This window comes from Alosa pseudoharengus, unplaced genomic scaffold (assembly GCF_046254945.1).
Source record: "Alosa pseudoharengus isolate Yale_2024_CS ecotype anadromous, Long Island Sound unplaced genomic scaffold, YU_APseudo_1.1 YU_APseudo_1.1_scf_24, whole genome shotgun sequence".
In the NCBI taxonomy this organism is placed as follows: Eukaryota; Metazoa; Chordata; class Actinopteri; order Clupeiformes; family Clupeidae; genus Alosa; species Alosa pseudoharengus.
The window spans coordinates 9246285-9266702 of NW_027468689.1; the positions used below are offsets into that span (position 1 = coordinate 9246285).

Consider the following 20418-nt stretch of genomic DNA (forward strand, 5'->3'; position numbering starts at 1 on the left):
TCTACTGGTCGGGGCTCTAACCGGCAACCCTCCGTTTACAAGTCCGAAGCGCTAACCAGTAGGCCATGGCTGCCCCAAGAAGCTCACAATCAATTCAATTATCTTGCCACGATCTGTGGAGCTTACAGACAATGTTAAATTTCTTAATTTTGTCTCAATTTTCCTTGATACATTTTATACATCCAATTCTATGATACATTTCATTGTTTCCTGTCTATCAAGAGAACAAGGGTGCCATTTCAGATTGAAATGGGGGGGAGGGGGGGGTGTTCTGATCCCCACTTTATCAAATAACAGAGAAGATTATTCTTACTCTGATTCAGACTCAGTCACACAATATAGAGGAATTAGACACTATAAACTCATTCATCATCAGCAAAAATTTTGGCAGAAGATGCCGTATTACAGCAGCTCGGTAGCCTGGCTAACGACAGACCTCATCTCATTGAGATGGGGTCTGGGAACTACACATTCATTTTCTCGTATTTGAGACATGGTTTACGGATGCCCAGAGCCGTTGATTGGGCGCTAAAAATGTCTATCAAATGTGTCTGTACGTAGCTCATAGCCACTTTGGTGTGTCGCATAGACGTCGTCATCGTCTTGCTGTCCCCCCTCCGTTCTGTGATTGGTTCCTTCGTTGAGGTGAAAATCGGGTCCATGGAATCCAGGCTGCCTAGCAGCGCAGAAAAAAACACGCACAAGGCAGCATAGGGAAACCCAGCTGGGGCCATAAGTCAGCATTTAAGACAGACAAAAAAACAGTGCAGAAAGGTTGAAAAAGGAGAGTCAGACTACAAAATAGCCTTCACAGCCCATACACCTTTTACACTCTGGGGGCTTTCATTACTTACTTTTTTTCTTTTCAGATAGATTCAAATGAAAAAAAAAACATTGGTACAATTTACATTACATATAAAAAAATACAATTCATTTTTTTTTCAGCATCACAGAATTTAATATTTAAAGCATATTGAAAATGTTCCACAGAACCAAGCAAGTCAGCATAAAAAGAAATGGCCAACAGATAATTGTCATCTGAAATATTTTCAGAAGTTACATGTCAAGAACTGGCCAATGTCTCACAAACAAATTTCTGAATCGTTTTACAAGAATTGTCTTGCCAATCCCCATTGTGATGGGAAATACTGGCGCAGTTCTCCCCCGAAGGATCCTTCTTCTTCCAGTTATCTGGCTCATCTGTTTCATAGAGGTGTGATCTATTAAACCAGAAACTTTAAAGAGACAGTAAATCATCAATTAGTGTTTACTTTCCAGGGGTTAGTTTAGAAAAGCTGCCTTAGTCATTGCTAAACCACCATGGTAAAATGCAATTTTCGTGTCTAGAAAGCGTTGTTGTTTGTTCGAAAATAGCAAGTTCAGACGTTTAAAAGACAGTCCAGTGTTAATGACGTCATGCTGTAAGTTGATGGTTAAAATTAGTCCTACTAGAGCCTCTATAGAGCTAAATCATGAGTAGTAATTATTGAGAATGCACAACCAACAATAATGAATGTAAGTAAATGTTTCTGTTGTGTCTAAATATTGTCCTATTTACAGCCTCTGCTCATGTGCAGGCGTGAATGAGTGGGTGTTGTGGATGCAGGTGTGTCTAACCACCATCACAGTCTCCATTGTTACACGCCAGCACTTAAGATGAATGAATGTGAATTTGAAATGTAATGATAAGTGAAATACTCAGAGGGTGTGTTCATGTATGCATAGGGTCAATCTGGTCAAACTAATGCAATTAAAATGTTGACAACCGCAAAACCCATCTTCCAACCACCAAACTGTCTGCCTGTGTTTGCTACTGATCGTTGGAACTATCATTTCTAGAAAGACCAAACAAAGATTGCAACCGTCACCTTTTCTAGAAACGCACCCCTGGTTGGGAGACATACTGTAAGAACATGTGTGGGAGACAAGAGTGTAAAACACTTTAATGATTCAGATTCTGAATCTGCTGGATTGATTGATTATTGGCCTCTTTGGCTATATCTCTGAGCATGGACCATTATAATGAGACAGCACAACACAGGAACTGATAAAAATATCGGTAACACTTTAGTTAACACTTTAGTTCAAGGTATCTACATAAGAGTGACATGACACTGTCATAACCCTTACATGACAAAAAGCAAATGACACTTGACAGAATTGAGTGACAGAAGCGCTATGTCATAAACATAAACAGACTTGTTTATAATGTTTATGACACGTTCATGACAGTGTCATGTCACTCTAATGTAGATACCTTCAAGTAAAGTATAACCGAAATATCTGCATTAGTGGGTTTTCACTGTGAAGTAGGTTAATAGAACTATGACTGTAGGCCTATGCATGCTTTAAATACAATTGCTTTAGGCATATCTTACACAGCTCCGGTCTCGTTGAGACTTTTGTTGTCCACCCAACGCCATTGTCCCTCTACTGCTAGATCGTTCAGTCCAATCCAGTGGGAGACACGGTTTGCTTGTGCAGCCAGAAAATGCTAAAGGGAAGAACACACAGTTGTTACTATAAAGAGAATATTACATTCGTGCCCATGATCAAATAGAGCATTTTTGTTTGTGAGTTAGTATTGATACTAGAAATACTGTTAAAATGTTAAGGAACTCGAGGGAAGCGTAAATCTTTGGCTTTGGAAGTCTTGAATAAAACCTTTCTTATCAATTGGGAGCCATTGTGAGCCAAACATGTGTGGGTTTGTTATAGTCACATATTCAACACAATATATGAGGCTACACATTGCCCAATGTGTCCACCTCACACTTTTTCACACATGTTGTCTACTTTACAGTACCTGCTCTTCTTGATTATTCACAATGGCTAGGTGACCCCCTAAGGTGATGCAGTGATCTCGACTTCCCTCCCAGTTCAGTTTTGAAGAGGAGAACAGGTAGCACTTTCCTTTGTGATGCATCCATCCCTCAGGACAAGCCCTACAACTGGATTCAGCTTATAGCAAAAGTGAATGTGCAAGTTATTTCCTTCTCACAGCGTCATTGAATTCACCTTTAACTATTCAGCTGAAGATTCTATGATGTTGTATATGGCATCCTTGTAATTCTTGACCATAAAACATAGGGCTAGACATCACCTTTATAGTTTTATTTTGTTTGGTTCAGGAGATATAAAAAAATAATAAAAACACAATTTTGGTTATGGTTAAAAGCAAAATGGAGGCTCCATTTCTGAATATATTCAGGGTGCCAATGCTTTTTAGAAAAAAGTGATAATTTCACGTGACGTTTTGCATATATCACCAGGACTACCAAAAAGGTTTAATATAATATATGTAGCTTAACACAATAACTGTTTACTGCAAGTGTAGCTTAACACAATAACTGTTTGCTGCAAGTGTTTCCAAACATACTTGAGGTTTTGCGAGTTGCCAGCAAATCCCTGTACTGTGCATCTAGAAGACCAAACTTGATATCTGATGTTGAAATGATGAAGACAACACAATAATTATAAATACATGTACATACAACGCCAAATCATTGAGATGCTGTGTAAAATGCACATTAAAAACAGTATGTGATAATCTTGTAAACTCATATTTAGTGCAAAAAGGACGCAGATAACATATCAAATGTTGAAAATGACATATATGACTATTTCAAGGAAAAAAGTTGGGACAGGGCCAAGAAAAAGCTGGAAAAGTTGTGCAATCAGGGTAACTGATTGGGTATGAAAAAAGTATCCCAGAAAGGCAGAGTGTCTTAGAAGTAAATATGTAGCATTCATCTCTTTGTGTAAACCCGTGTGGACAAATGATGAAACAATATAATTATAATGCTTCTTAATATGACATTGCGGATTGGGGTGTTCATCATCTACAGTACATAATATCATTAAAATATTCAGAGAATCCAGAGCAATCTTAATCTTTGCAAACAAGGGACAGAGCTGAGAAACAATATTGGATGGCTGTGATTTTTTGGACCTCAGATGGCACTGCATTAAAACCAGACCTGTTTCTGTAATGAAAATCATTGTATGGGCTCAGGTAAATCTCTGATAACCATTGTCTATGAGCACAGTTTGACACTCAATTCACAAATGCTAACGTTAACTTTACCATGCAAAAGACATACCACCATCTTGTCTGGGCCTGAGCTCGTTTAAAATGTAAAAAAATTAAAATGTGAGGTAAAGTGGAAAAAGGTCCTGTGGTGAGATCAATCAACATTTGCCATTATTTTCACGAAATCATGGAGTCCTTTGGGTTAAAGAGGAGAGGGCCTATCCAACTATCCAACTTGTTATAGTACTCAGTTCAAAACCCAACAGCTATGACAGTGTGGAAGTGCATTAGTGCCTTCAGCATTGGCACCTTGCACATCTGGTAAGGCACTCAATCAATTCTGAATGATATGCAGGAGGTTCAACCAGGCGCTCAGGTGAAGTTTATCAAGTCGTCAAGCGGTGCTCTTGGGGTAGGGAAAATCCAAGGAAGTAATAGCAGGTCCCAGGCACTCAAATGTAAAAGAGGAGAAGGAATTCTTTTAAAAGGCCTTTATTGCATCTGGCTTAATTCATTTAAAATACTGAGCCAACATGTTTTGACCGAGCATGGTCTTCTTCAGGGCAAGGTAGCAACATGAATGAGAATGCCACAGACTTATAGGTTAAGTCCCACCCACAATATAATCATTTCATTAACTCAATAAGATAATCAATTAGCCTAATGAGTAAACATGTTTGCAAGAGAAACACACACAGTAATCAAAAACTACACACAGCAACAACACCAAAGAAACAAACAGAGAACGTAGACTGTCTGGAAAAAAGAGAGGGAAGAAGACAAACCAAATCAATTATCAATTATTTGAACGCCCACAATTGGAAAATCCTAGACTAGACAAAACTACATGAGATCATGAAAGGGAGCAAAACTTCATATTACGACCTCATAAAAAACACTTAAATTCTATGTCCTCGTTCAAGCCAGGATACCTTAACGCATCCAGCTGATGAATCCAAAATGTCTCACGCTGGTTGAGTCTGCGGATCCTATCACCGCCTCTCTCCAAAGGCCTTACATGTTCTAACCCTTCTATTTTTAATAGAGAATCATCTTTATTATGAACCTGTGCAAAGTGTTGGGCCATCTGATAATCAGGGTTGCTGGTCCGTATAGCGTATTTATGTTCCGCCAGACGATCACGTAGACGTCTTTTTGTGCGCCCTACATAGAACACCTTACATGTACAGGATAGACGGTAAATAACAAATGTGGTGTTACAATTTATGAAATCTCTTATTTTGTAGGTTTTGTTAGATTTGAAATCCACAAATGTTTTTGAAGGAATGACATTACCACAATGGGGGCAATTCATGCATCGGTCGGCGTGCTCCGTATGTAACTACCTAAACTTCCAAACTTATCTATCTTAAAATCTCCTTGTTACTATCTACTTTCTACGGATTTACTGGCTACCGATTATATCTCGTGAACAAACTGTTCCATAAACTGTTGTTGCTCGAGGCTTTGGATTATCGGACTCTATAACCTTGATCGCCAAACTTTTCTGTCAAACGTTAACGTGAAACGATTAAGCCAGCATCAAGGGCTGCAAATAATACCGGGCCAAGGAAACGCTGGAAGAAGAAAGCATCAAATTCCTTCTAACGTCTCTCAAAACTAGTGACTCAATATAAAAGTGAGTAATCTCAGATTACTCACCCGCTACCTGTGTTCGAGTTATCAAGGAACTGCACGATATCGCTGTTGCTAGCCAACTAGCAAACAAACGTTTAAAAGAAAGTTGACACCGACGAGCCCTCGCCGCGACACGATGCCTCCCCTCAGCTGTGCACCAGGCTGCGACTCCTGCGTCCTTCTCAGCGAAAAGATAGTGGAACTCGAAGCCAGAATAGCGACCCTCCATCAGATTGAGAAGGATGAACAGTTCCTCGACACCATTCTCTCCGTAAGTAACGTTACCTCTCTTACACACACTAATGCCAGATGCCCTGATTTCACTCTGTCCTCCAATACTTTAACCATGCCATGCACTAATGCAACTTCTGTCCCTGTTGCCTCTCCCCGGCCTCTGCTGAGAACCAAGCCTGCTCTGCTGGCCAGCTCCACTCCACATCAGCCTGAGCCATGGCGTAGAAGCAAGCATCACAAGCACGGCAGACGGTCCGGACGGCACTCAGGCCCAGCCCAACCTATACGACTGGAAAACCGCTACGCCATTCTGACCGAGGATGAGGAGCCCCTCCTGCCCCGAGACAACCATCCTGGTCCCTCCTCAAAGTCGGCGCCCCCCCGACCCCCACCTCCCCGGACCTCATCAACCTCCACCCTGGTCATCGGCAGTTCCATGGTTAGAGACCTCTGCATTCCCCCATCATGTAGCGGTCCCTCCAAGGTCTACTGCTTCCCTGGTGCCAAGGTCCTTGACATCCAGCAGAAACTCCCAAGCATCCTGGCCTGCCACACCAAGGTCAACAACATCATCGTACACGTGGGCACAAACGACATCAGAGATAAGCAGTCAGTAGCACTGCAGGAAAACTACAAAACTCTCATCACCACCCTGATGGGCACAGAAAAACGCTTTGTCATCTCTGGGCCTCTCCCTACCTACAGAAAAGGTGCTGAGAGATGGTCCAGACTGTTCGATCTCCACACCTGGCTCAAACGCTACTGCGCTTCCCTAAGCATCCCCTATGTCAACAACTGGGGCTTGTTCTGGGAGAGGCCCAGTATGCTGAAGCGTGATGGTCTCCACCCAAACCAACATGGAGCCAGGCTACTCTCTGACAACATAGCGTCCACACTGAGGCATTGACATTCTGTAGAAAATATTACAGATTCACGCCCCCCAGGTATTGATTCGAATGGCATTATACATGTGGATGGGTCTGAGAATGTTTTCTGCAGGGTAACATACAATACTACTACCATAGATCAAGCTGCTTCATGCAATAGCATGACTTATGCTTATAGTTCTATTCCAACGTTGATTTCTACCAAACGTATAGTAAAAAGAAAAGACAAATTTAAAACTAGAAACCTAACAAATATTCTTTCCATACCTCAGCATATTCCTCAAAAGCCAGAGGCATTTTCAGCTAACATGGGTTTACTGAATATAGGTGCACTTACTACCAAAACCTTTGCAATCAATGATTTTATTAGTGAAAAACAATTGGATTTTCTGTTTCTTGTTGAAACCTGGCTGACTTCAGACAGCGAAGCTGTTCTTGTTGAAACTTGTCCCCCAAATTATAATTTCTTCCACTCAATTAGACAAGGCAAACGAGGTGGTGGAATTGCCTCCATTCTCTCAAACAAATATAGTTGCACTAGAGTCAACTTTGGTGAATTCGCTTCCTTTGAGTACATTGCCCTCACTCTGAAGGCTGACCCAGCTGTACTTCTATTAACCTTATACCGCCCTCCTAAACTATGGGCTGGCTTTCTCGACCAGTTTTCTGAACTTATGTCGCTCATCATCACTAGCTATGATCGGATAATTGTAAATGGCGACTTTAATATTCATGTCAATAAGACAACTGATGCTAAAGCCAGTAAGTTCCTTAATGTGTTGGACAGTTTAGAGCTAAAGCAGCATGTTACAGGACCCACCCACAACCTTGGCAACACCCTCGATCTAGTCATTTCTAGAGGGATAGAAGTCACAGACTTATCAGTAAATGATATAAATATGTCTGATCATTATTGTGTATCTTTTAATATAGTACTACATACTCCAAAAATTCATCCCGAAATTGCAATCAAATCGCGACTCTTGGACATTAGAGCAGAACAGCAGTTCATAACTCTTATAGACTCCATAAATTTAGATATTTTACATCATCCCATTGATCAAATGGTAGAGGCTCTCAATCATGAATTAGGCGCTATGCTTGATAGAGTGGCACCCTTAAAGACTAAAAAAAGGCCCTGTAGCAAACTGACACCTTGGATGAACGAAAATATCCATGATCTAAAAAGATCATGTAGAAAAGCTGAGAGAACATGGAGAAAAACTAAGTTACAGGTTCACCGTGCCATTCTAAAAGAAAAAATAGCAAATTATAATAGAGCTATTCGGAATGAGAGAAGGAACCACTTCTCTAAGGTAATTGCTGAAAACAGTGGAAACTCTAGGGTGTTGTTCTCTACCATTGATAGGCTATTGCATCAAACACCTTTTGATACACTCAGTCAGGCATCCTCTCTAAGATGCGAAGAATTTGCAGACTTCTTCGAAAACAAAGTAATTTCTATAAGGGAGGCTATTGGTAATACAAGTAATATGTTTGATAGTACACCCAAAAACAGCCCCCCAAAATTAAGGTCCTTTAGCACTATTACTCAATCTGAGCTTGGTAAAATTATAACTCAAACCGGCTCCTCAACATGTGTTTTAGATCCAATCCCTACTAGATTCCTCAAAAAACTATATGATAGCTTAGCTCCCTTTATTCTCAAGGTAATAAATACCTCATTAGAAACAGGTATATTTCCAACTGCTTTTGAAACCGCTGTTGTGAAACCTTTACTTAAAAAGTCAAATCTTGACCATACCAATCTGAGCAACTACAGGCCTATATCAAATCTACCGTTCCTGAGCAAAGTACTTGAAAAAGTTGTTTGTAATCAGTTAAATACCTTCCTCAACGAAAACAGTATCCTTGAAAAATTCCAATCAGGTTTTAGATCAAATCACAGCACAGAAACGGCTCTAGTAAAAATAGTCAATGATCTCAGACTGGCTACTGACTCAAACAAAGTCTCAATCCTTATTCTTCTGGATTTGAGTGCGGCATTTGACACCATTGATCATAGCATCCTAATTCACCGCCTTGCGAAGTGGGTGGGTCTCTCTGATAATGCTCTAAACTGGTTTCAAACCTACATTACTGGCAGAGATTTTTATATCAGTCTAGGAGATCATGTATCTGAAAAACATGACTTGCCTTTTGGTGTGGCCCAGGGGAGCTGCCTTGGTCCCCTGCTATTTTCCCTATATATGCTTCCATTGGGAAATGTCATAAGTCAGCATAATGTAAACTTCCATAGCTACGCAGATGATACCCAATTGTATATTTCTGTGGAGCCAACTAACCCAGATGGCCTTTGCTCCCTCACTGCATGCCTAACCTCCATTAATCAGTGGATGAGCAAAAATTTTCTGAAACTAAATGATGACAAAACAGAGGTACTTTTGGTGGGACCAAAACTAAAGCGAGATATTGTTCTTAGTAATCTGGGGAACTTGGCACACCAGGTCAAACCAAAAGTAACAAGCCTCGGTGTCATCTTAGATGCAGAGTTAAGTTTTAAGCCCCATATCAGTAAAGTTACTCAAACAGCCTATTTCCACTTGAGAAACATTGCCAAAGTGCGGCCCTTTTTAACTCAACAAGATGCAGAAAAACTAATTCACGCCTTTATCACTAGCAGGTTAGACTACTGCAATGCACTTTTCACTGGTCTTCCCAAAAAACATCTAAAGAAATTGGCACTCATACAGAACTCTGCGGCTAGACTTTTAACTAAGACTAAGAAGAGAGAACACATCACCCCTGTGTTGGCTGAACTGCACTGGCTCCCTATTTCCTATAGAATTGATTTTAAGGTTATGTTAATTACTTACAAAGCTCTGAATGGCACAGCACCTTCATATATCTCTGAGCTTTTAATATCTTATCAACCACAAAGGAAACTTAGATCGATCATCCAATTCTAATCTTTTAATCGTACCCAAAGTGCTCCACAAACAAAGTGGAGAAGCTGCTTTTATCCATTATGCCCCCAAACTATGGAACACCCTGCCTCTGTACATCAAGCAGGCGAGTTCAGTAAATATTTTTAAAAAAGATCTGAAAACATACCTGTACAGGAAAGCTTTTAGTTAACTCGTCTTATCCTGTAGACTACTTTTTCTGATTATTCTACATCTGCTGCTATTGGAGGGCGCAGCCAGCCAGAAGCAGATGGGCTCCCCCTATTAAGTCAGGTTCTGCTCAAGGTTTCTTCCTGGAATATGGGAGTTTTTCCTTGCCACAGTTGCCATATGGCGTGCTTGTGGGGGGTAAGAGGGTTAAGGCTGCCAGTCTTATGACATGTCATTTTCTAAATTTTTGATATGTTGCTGAGTGGATCATAAACGGCCCCAGCAATGAAGAAATGTGATTGATAATGACTGACTGACTATTATTTTGTTACATGCTTCAAATGTAAAGCACTTTGAGCTGCATTCTGTGTATGAAAGGTGCTATACAAATAAAGCTTATTATTATTATTATTATATTACACCGATGGGTCTCTTAAGCCAACTCTCCTTCTTCTCAGGGGGAAGAAAGCTGTGAACTAACTGATCACGAAGGGTCGGGGCCCTCCTGTAAGAAACAAGGGGGGGTTCAGGAAAGACCTGTTGGAGGGTAGGGTCAGAATTAACAATGGCCCAGTTATTCTGAATGATTCGTTTTATCAAGTTGGCTTCTGCACTATGTTGTATAACAAAAATAGGGCGAGATTGTGTGTTCCTCTTCCGTCCCTTCTTAATCAAGGTGTCAGGACGGTTCAAAGATTGAGCTCTGGACCGTGCTTGAGCTACTATATCTGGTTTGTAGGCTCTTTTTATGAAACGTTCTGACATGTCGTCTGGCTGTTTATTAAAGTCCTCATCCTCATCGCAAATGCGGCGTAACCGCTGGAATTGGCCAAAAGGTACATTATTAATAAGGTGTGAGGGATGAAAAGAATCTGCCCTAAGTATCGTATTCCTGGATGATTTCTTTCTGAATATAGTGGTATGTAGCAACCCTTCTAAATCTATGGAAATGGTCAGGTCTAAAAAATCGATGCTATTTTTGGAGTACTCTAAGGACAACTTGATATTCTTATTGATCGAATTCAGGTATCGGTGAAACTCCAACACCTGTGTCTCGGTACCCTTGAAAATAAATAATAAATCATCAATATACCTACCATACCATGTTATGCAGTGATGAAAAGGATTAACAGGATTAAGTACATGTAATTTCTCCCATAACCCCAAATAAAGGCAAGCATAATTGGGTGAAAAACAGCAACCCATTGGAACACCAATTTTCTGTTTGTACAACTTGTCAGTAAATATAAAGACATTATTGTGGATAATAAACTCCGTAAGTTGCACAATGAAATGAGGGGGAGGTCTGATGTTATCTCGATCAGAAATAAAGTGTTTCAAAGCATGGAGACCCTCATCATGATCAATGTTAGTATATAACGACTCCACATCCATGGTGATTAGGTATTGGGAGCCAACATTACCCAGATTAGACAAACTATTTAAAACATCAACAGTATCTTCAATAAATGAAGGGAGAGTTTTAACATATGGCTTAATAAAATGGTCAACAAACTTGGACGCAGGTTCGGTAAGCGTACCATTTCCTGAAATAATAGGTCGCCCCGGGGGGTTATCGAAAGGGGATTTATGTACCTTGGGAAGTAAATAAAATGTGGCCAAAACTGGGTGTTCAACCGTCATGTATTTCATCTCATTACCAGTAATCCATTCTGAATGTTTTGCATGGACTAACATGTTATGAAAAGCAACAGTCAATTCAGGCAAGGGGTTACCTCGAACCTGTTCGTAATGTTGGGTTTCTAATTGTCGAGTTGCCTCTTGGATATACATGTCTTTAGATAAGACTACCACAGCCCCACCTTTATCGGCAGGGCGGATAATAATATCCTCCATCATAGATAGCTCCTTAAGAGCCCTACGTTCACCTAGCGTCAGATTAGATTTCCGTGTGGGTTTAGACTGGGCATCAAATAATTTCTGTACATCATAGTCAACTTTCTTACAAAAGGCAACAAGAGAAGGGTTCGAAACCACAGGTGTAAAAACCCATTTGGGTCTAAACAAAGGATATAAATCAGTGTCAGAGATGCCATCAGAAACAGGTGAATTCATAAGAGTACTGTCCAAAGTACTGTCCTTCATGGGCCGGGCGTAACGCTGTTCCGATTTGTGATAAAATGCCTTCAGATGTAAATTACGGTAAAAACGGAATAAATCCACTCTAGTTTTGAAAAGGCTAGAGGAATGAGTAGGTGCAAAGGACATACCCTTAGATAGCCCAGATAGTTGTTCGCTGGACAGAGGCACGCCAGCAAGGTTGATCACCGAGGATACCTCTGTCTCTGTCCCGGTCGCTGTCTCAATCTAAAGACATGTATATCCAAGAGGCAACTCGACAATTAGAAACCCAACATTACGAACAGGTTCGAGGTAACCCCTTGCCTGAATTGACTGTTGCTTTTCATAACATGTTAGTCCATGCAAAACATTCAGAATGGATTACTGGTAATGAGATGAAATACATGACGGTTGAACACCCAGTTTTGGCCACATTTTATTTACTTCCCAAGGTACATAAATCCCCTTTCGATAACCCCCCGGGGCGACCTATTATTTCAGGAAATGGTACGCTTACCGAACCTGCGTCCAAGTTTGTTGACCATTTTATTAAGCCATATGTTAAAACTCTCCCTTCATTTATTGAAGATACTGTTGATGTTTTAAATAGTTTGTCTAATCTGGGTAATGTTGGCTCCCAATACCTAATCACCATGGATGTGGAGTCGTTATATACTAACATTGATCATGATGAGGGTCTCCATGCTTTGAAACACTTTATTTCTGATCGAGATAACATCAGACCTCCCCCTCATTTCATTGTGCAACTTACGGAGTTTATTATCCACAATAATGTCTTTATATTTACTGACAAGTTGTACAAACAGAAAATTGGTGTTCCAATGGGTTGCTGTTTTTCACCCAATTATGCTTGCCTTTATTTGGGGTTATGGGAGAAATTACATGTACTTAATCCTGTTAATCCTTTTCATCACTGCATAACATGGTATGGTAGGTATATTGATGATTTATTATTTATTTTCAAGGGTACCGAGACACAGGTGTTGGAGTTTCACCGATACCTGAATTCGATCAATAAGAATATCAAGTTGTCCTTAGAGTACTCCAAAAATAGCATCGATTTTTTAGACCTGACCATTTCCATAGATTTAGAAGGGTTGCTACATACCACTATATTCAGAAAGAAATCATCCAGGAATACGATACTTAGGGCAGATTCTTTTCATCCCTCACACCTTATTAATAATGTACCTTTTGGCCAATTCCAGCGGTTACGCCGCATTTGCGATGAGGATGAGGACTTTAATAAACAGCCAGACGACATGTCAGAACGTTTCATAAAAAGAGCCTACAAACCAGATATAGTAGCTCAAGCACGGTCCAGAGCTCAATCTTTGAACCGTCCTGACACCTTGATTAAGAAGGGACGGAAGAGGAACACACAATCTCGCCCTATTTTTGTTATACAACATAGTGCAGAAGCCAACTTGATAAAACGAATCATTCAGAATAACTGGGCCATTGTTAATTCTGACCCTACCCTCCAACAGGTCTTTCCTGAACCCCCCCTTGTTTCTTACAGGAGGGCCCCGACCCTTCGTGATCAGTTAGTTCACAGCTTTCTTCCCCCTGAGAAGAAGGAGAGTTGGCTTAAGAGACCCATCGGTGTACACCGATGCATGAATTGCCCCCATTGTGGTAATGTCATTCCTTCAAAAACATTTGTGGATTTCAAATCTAACAAAACCTACAAAATAAGAGATTTCATAAATTGTAACACCACATTTGTTATTTACCGTCTATCCTGTACATGTAAGGTGTTCTATGTAGGGCGCACAAAAAGACCTACGTGATCGTCTGGCGGAACATAAGCACGCTATACGGACCAGCAACCCTGATTATCAGATGGCCCAACACTTTGCACAGGTTCATAATAAAGATGATTCTCTATTAAAAATAGAAGGGTTAGAACATGTAAGGCCTTTGGAGAGAGGCGGTGATAGGATCCGCAGACTCAACCAGCGTGAGACATTTTGGATTCATCAGCTGGATGCGTTAAGGTATCCTGGCTTGAACGAGGACATAGAATTTAAGTGTTTTTTATGAGGTCGTAATATGAAGTTTTGCTCCCTTTCATGATCTCATGTAGTTTTGTCTAGTCTAGGATTTTCCAATTGTGGGCGTTCAAATAATTGATAATTGATTTGGTTTGTCTTCTTCCCTCTCTTTTTTCCAGACAGTCTACGTTCTCGGTTTGTTTCTTTGGTGTTGTTGCTGTGTGTAGTTTTTGATTACTGTGTGTGTTTTTCTTGCAAACCTGTTTACTCATTAGGCTAATTGATTATCTTATTGAGTTAATGAAATGATTATATTGTGGGTGGGACTTAACCTATAAGTCTGTGGCATTCTCATTCATGTCGCTACCTTGCCCTGAAGAAGACCATGCTCGGTCGAAACATGTTGGCTCAGTATTTTAAATGAATTAAGCCAGATGCAATAAAGGCCTTTTAAAAGAATTCCTTCTCCTCTTTTACATTTGAGTGCCTGGGACCTGCTATTACTTCCTTCAATTCTGAATGATGTATACAGGTTTTGAACAGTCCAGGCAGTGTCTTTTTCGGGGAAGACCTTGAATATTTCAGGAAAACAATGGCAAAATGAATTCTGTGCATATTTATACAGTATTTCTCCATATAATAGAGGAAGAGTTAAAATGCTTAAATGACCTGCAGTCCAGACCTGTCAAATTAGGTGCATCATGGAATGAAAAACATGATTAAGAATACCCCATACTGTTGAGACAACTGAAATCCCATATCAGACAGGAATGGGACAACATTTCATTCTCAAAACTCTGTCTGGTGTCCTCAGTTTCTAAACATTTATAGAATGTTGTTAAATGAAGAGGTAAAGCAGCATAGCCGGATCTAGAATAGGGCTGGGAGGGGCAATGCCCCCCCAAATATTCCTTCTACCCCACCTAATTGGTCAATTTTAATTGACAGCTATTGAATCTGCCAATCACACTTTTCTAATTCGTCCCGTCTGAATTTCGAGGGTGCTGATTTGCTGGTTGGATAGTATAAATACCGGAGCAGAAGCGTTCCCCTACCATTCCACACTGTGTGCATCACTTGACGTTTCATACCTCAGTAGAGAGGGCTTAGCTATATTTCCATAAAGGTTATAGGCTACTAGATGTAATATAAATTCTTGTTGCTGGTTTAAATAAAGACCTTTAACTGTAGTGTTAGTGTTTGTATTATTCTCGTTTTGAATAAGGTTTGCTTTTTAGCTAATGTGCATGTTAGCTTTCTAAGGTGATCTAGCCAGTTAGTTTGTTAACATGGGTCACTCCTTAACTGTGTTATAAGCAGGGTGGGAATTTTACGGCGGCCACTGTGGCCTTGGTGCCCCTTTCTTTCTATATTCTGCTTTGCATCAGACTAGCGATTTTTATTTAGCCTATGGCCTGTCAAATTAAGCTTAGCATTCACAACGCGAATTAATTTAGCCTATGTCTTTTACGCAGTGGAGAATGTGATAGCGCACGGCAAGAAAGAAAGTGCGTCCAAATTCACCCATTCTTTGCTGAACTAGCCTACTCACAGATATTACATGTATCACATCACACGAAAGAACTTTTTCTCAGCTTTTAAACGATGTTAGCCGCAAGTTGTTGTGGTAAACGGGAGAGAAGTAACTTTAATTTATTCATGTTACATTCTGCGCCCATCTCCCTACCCATTCATCTCGGTGGAATACTTCACGAATCTTTCCCGAACACATGACAAACCATATATCAGAAGAAACAGCAGACCTTACCGAATACAAAGGTGTAAAGCAGTACTTCCCAAACTTTTTTTCTGGGGAACCACTTTTTAAAAATGACAGACCATCGCAACCCATTCACTTTAGAGCAAACAATCATCCACCAATATTGTTAAACTTTTCTATGCCCCCCCCCCCCCCAAACAATTCTACAGTGCCATATCTGGATACGTAGCGCCTACTAGGTCTGGCCTACTACCACTACTATTACAGGGATTGGTGATGCACTGACTGTTTCCCACAATTCTGCAATCTCAATTACACATGAAACAATGTTAAATATCAAAGCTGTAAAAAGTTTTGTACAAACACACAACCTCAGCTTTTTCTCATCCTGCTTTGAGCACATTTGTGTTGCATTTTGAGCATCATTAGCGTGGGAAGTTGGAAATGACTACCGAAAAGATACTCCTGTCACAGTATGTTGTGACAGGCTATGTTGTAAGAATGGAACAAGAGGCTTTTTGCACAATAGCCAAAAGATAATGTGTTATTGTTGGCTAGCCTAGTAGAGTTCACAAGGTGGAAAACGAGTAGCCTGGGTTTTCCCATGCTGCCTTGCATTTGATAGACATTCGTAGCGCCCAATAAACGGCTCTGGGCATTCGTAAACCACGTTTCAAATACGAGAAAATGAATGCCTAGTTCCCAGACCCGTCTCATTTGAGTTGAGGGTATGACGTTAGCCAGGCTAGAAAACAAGACGAAATAATAACGTTTAAAATGTCCATTTAAATTGTAGCCTAATATAATGTGCTGTAGTGTGTTTTAAATCCTCTATCTGTAAATATTAAAATCAGCTGACTAAGAGTTTGTCAAAGTAGCCTTAATGATCACAAAATGCTAAGCATGCATGTAGACTATTTGAGTTTCTTTCTATTTGCCCCCCCCAATCTGAGCAGCCTAGATCTGGGCCTGTAAAGCAGCACATTGGTAAAAATGCTCCTGTCCCAACTTTTTTTGAAACATGTTGCTGGCATCAAATTCAAAGTGAACATATTGTCCATGAAATAGTCAACATTTTCATTTTCAACATTTGATATGTTGTCTATGTCCTTTTTGCAGCTATGGGTTTACGAGATTTGTATCACATTCTGTTTTTATTTGCATTTTACACAATGTCCCAACTTTTTCTGATTTGGGGTTGTAGATAAGTGTCTTTCTTTTTGTAATACCACACAAAAGATTTTATGACAATTATTTCAGACAGATTGATTTGCAGTATAGGCTAGGTACTCACCGGTGATATTCAAATCAGCTGATACATTGTTATATTGAGCATCCAGCAGGGCAAACTTCTTTTGTTCATCACTTAGTTTACTTGCATCTAATGTTTATCAAATATATTAACATTTTAGTCTCACATCAAATACTGTACATACAAAGTGTGTACTTAAACAACTATAGTGTTGCAAAGTCTTCACACAATCTCACTGACTTGCAACAGAAAGGACATCAAATGTACATCTTGACAGGAAACCATTAAACCACTGACATAAATAAAATAAAAAAAACTCACATTTGTGTGTCAATGTACCAAGAACTGCCACACCAAAAAGCAGAATAACTCCAATTATCAGAGGAGGAATTAGGGCCTTTGTGGTGGCTTTCATGGTGGCCTGAGAGCCTGGACAAACAAAATCAGGGTTTAACTTGGTTAACGGATAACAGTTTTCTTTCTCAAGCTGAACCAAATATTCTGCAGCTTGCTTATCAGGGAGTCTACAACCAGGGCCGGTCCTACGTTATTCTGGGCCAATATCCTCGAACTCGTCTGCTGCCTGAACGTTAAGCGAAGAACCGTAGGCCTACCTTCTTTGCATTCTCTGCCTCCTTTTTTGTATTTTCTATATCTCCGTTTATGTTCTTTTTTTCTGTCTACCAAATTTGTTTGCAGACATAGCCCCGACATCCACTAGTTTAGCCCACCAAGAACATAATCTCTTGATCTCACGTATTGACACTTGCAGATGGGCTAACGTAGCCTACTCTCCACGGGGGAGGGGGAACTTTTGATAAAAAATCATTATCAGCCAACAGGGAAACTGCCAGAGGCAACAAGCAACAACTCTTTACGCTGGTGAGACACAATTAGCAATGAATGCACTTAATGTAGAATCAGCACAGAAAGTGTTTATTTAGGCTAATGATTTATTTTTCTGGGCCCTCCTCCTGACCGGCCCGATGCGGTGCCCCTTTACCAAACTCAGCGGTGGCTTGAGTGTTTTTGCCCAAGCTAGCAATGGTGTCAAAATTAACCCCAAAAGATTGTATCAGAGTGAAAACATCAATTTAATAAATAGGACTTTTTTTTGTTTGCTTTCACCACCACTGCTACTCTGGCTGCAAATTACATTTGCTGTCTGCACTAGGGTGCGTCTAGATTTCTAGGCTACACCACTGCAACTGGATTACCGGAATTATCTAGATAGATAGATAGATAGATAGATAGATAGATAGATAGATACTTTATTGATCCCCAAGGGGAAATTAAAAATCTGCAGCAAGAGCATTGGAGAGCCCTAGGCAACATTTTACTGACACCATTCCAGGTGACTTCCTGAAACTGATTGGTTGAATATGTGTAATTATTACAACAATAAGAATATAACATAATAAATTACATAAGTACTTAAGATGTAGGCCTACATATGGGAGCGAGTACTTGTACTTTTACTCAAGTGAAAATTTAGAAGACTTCTATTTTTACTGGAGATATGTATCGCTATTTTCTCTCAAGTGCAGGATTTGTGTACTTGATCCACCACTGAAAGCTTCACTCACAATCCTTTTATCGAAAGAGGAACTAACAGTCTATCAGCTCCTGGTCTTGCAAAATAATACCTGTATGCAAGTGTACATGTTTCAAAATAAAACTAAACATGAACTTTTTTAAAACTATAACATAGTTCCCTACCTTTGTTGCTCTCAGTATTATCCGCACAAACATTTCCATAGATGTTGTCCATGTCCATGATGTCCAGGGAAATGCACTGAGTGAGACGACCCAACATATGACTTCTGTGCTCTTGTTATTATCAAGAACCAGGAAGGATGTCACTCTCAGAATGTCCTTTTATGGTCTTTGCTGCAATGCCAGCACAGTATTTTCATACATTCACACATCGAACCACTAAGTTATTTGCAAAATTGGCCTGTTGATCTCAGGAAGGCTCATCAACCCAGCATATTTAGCGCTGCCGTTGAATGCCATCAGTGCAAAAATATGCCATTTCAATGACCAATGTCTAGTGACAAAAAGGTGCAAACCTCATGAAATGTGAAATGTTTGACCACTACATTGTATGGATGCACAGCAAAAAGTATTCATCCTTTTTAATATTTTCCCCTTTTATTGCTTTTATGACCTCCGCGCAAGTTTTTTTTTCTTCCAGATTTTTTACATTTTTCTTCAGTCATTTTGTGTCAACGATTCCCAGGACACTGAAAGACCGGGCTGCACGAGACTTGGTGGGTATGTTGCCCCACAAGGATGATACGGAACCACAACGCACTGGGCCCCCCGAAAGGAGAGTAGGCCGGACACAGTTTTCTGTGAATATCTTCAGAACCGTAGGGCCTACCTCTATCCTCTATCCTGGCACACCTCGGCCACCCAGGCCAGTATTTTGAAATGAGCAGGCCCAGATCAGACAGCAGGACAACTCAGGACAACACAAAACAATAGCTATGAACACACAGCATGACAACATCTCACAGCACAACATAAAACAACAATACACACAATACACACACACGATGCACAACCACGGATGCTGGCAGGCACAAAGGCCCTGCCCTGACGCCATCTTGAGCCTTTTAAGGTGTTGCGTTTTGTGACTATACTTAGCCCATGTGTTCACATTCCTGATAGAATACTTAAAATAATTCCTCAGAAAACTATAAGTTTAATAGTTTTTATACTGCAAGTTCTTGTACATTTTCTTTACAGGGATTTTACATACTGTACTTTTAAAGTATAATATTAGGTTTCCATTCAGGTATGATTTTTATACTTGAAGCAAACTTTTAACTGTCCTTCAAAGTAGCAAGTAGCAAATTTCACTCATATAAACACTACCAGTGGACTAAGAACATATTTTCTTTATCAATAAAAAAAGTTCATCCAAATATTGTATTGGATGCCAACACATAATGATTATGAATGAAGTAGTCAACCCAACCCAATTTTAACCCAAACACAGTCTTTACGGAAGGGTCAGATTAGAATCTTTCATGCAGCCTCTCAAAGATCAGTCTCTGGCTAAGTACAACTAAATATACTTTGACTTTGCTGTAAGTATATAAAGTATATTTAAGTGCCAAGTATTGGGTAGATATACTTTTATATGTATACTTAAGCCAAGTATAAATCAATTTAGTCTATCTCTGATCAGTACACAAATAGTAAGCTATATGTATGCTTCAAAATAAGACCAGCAGTACACTTCCATAAACTTCTTTTTGCTATGACATGACACTACAGAAAATCAAATTATTGTGTTAGTCCGGCTAAAACCAGACTTTTAAAATGCATGTATTGTAGCCTAAATGTCCTAGTATAGCATGAGTGTGAGTGGCCTATAGCCTACCCGGGGGTGTAGTTTTTTTGTGGGGGGGGGGGGGGGGGGGGGGGCAGAGGATCAGGTCAGGGCGGCGTTCGCTCAAAGAAGGT

At 40.1% G+C, this 20418-nt stretch overlaps 2 protein-coding genes across 3 annotated transcripts; one reads left to right on the forward strand and one right to left on the reverse strand.

Moving 5' to 3' along the window:
- Nucleotides 1–956: 956 nt before the first annotated feature.
- LOC143141912 (C-type lectin domain family 4 member E-like) lies at nt 957–18743 on the reverse strand. 2 transcript variants are annotated; one of them, XM_076302595.1, is made up of 7 exons: nt 18661–18743; nt 17263–17370; nt 16984–17070; nt 3380–3442; nt 2807–2961; nt 2379–2494; nt 957–1235 (listed from the first exon to the last, which is right to left on the reverse strand). In XM_076302595.1, exons 1-7 carry the CDS (start codon nt 18716–18718, stop codon nt 1064–1066), a joined length of 759 nt encoding a protein of 252 aa, XP_076158710.1. In that variant the 5' UTR covers nt 18719–18743; the 3' UTR covers nt 957–1063. The 2 variants fall into 2 exon arrangements, with proteins under 2 accessions (XP_076158710.1, XP_076158711.1); XM_076302596.1 differs by lacking the exons at nt 957–1235; nt 2379–2494; nt 2807–2961; nt 3380–3442 and adding an exon at nt 10301–10374.
- Nucleotides 7652–8822, forward strand: LOC143142692 (uncharacterized; the record flags this gene model as incomplete). Its single annotated transcript, XM_076303766.1, has 1 exon — nt 7652–8822. A coding segment is annotated over exon 1 (1131 nt), but the record flags the coding sequence as incomplete, so codon positions are not given.
- Nucleotides 18744–20418: the final 1675 nt, after the last annotated feature.

Excerpts from the sequence above, each read along its gene's own strand:
- LOC143141912 (XM_076302595.1), bottom strand. The coding sequence starts at position 18,718 with ATGGACATGGACAACATCTATGGAAATGTTTGTGCGGATAATACTGAG. Across the intron at positions 2,962-3,379 it reads GGCAACTCGCAAAACCTCAA|CTGAATCCAGTTGTAGGGCT; the intron begins GTATGTTTGGAA and ends TTTTGCTATAAG. Across the intron at positions 2,495-2,806 it reads TGAATAATCAAGAAGAGCAG|CATTTTCTGGCTGCACAAGC; the intron begins GTACTGTAAAGT and ends TCTTCCCTTTAG.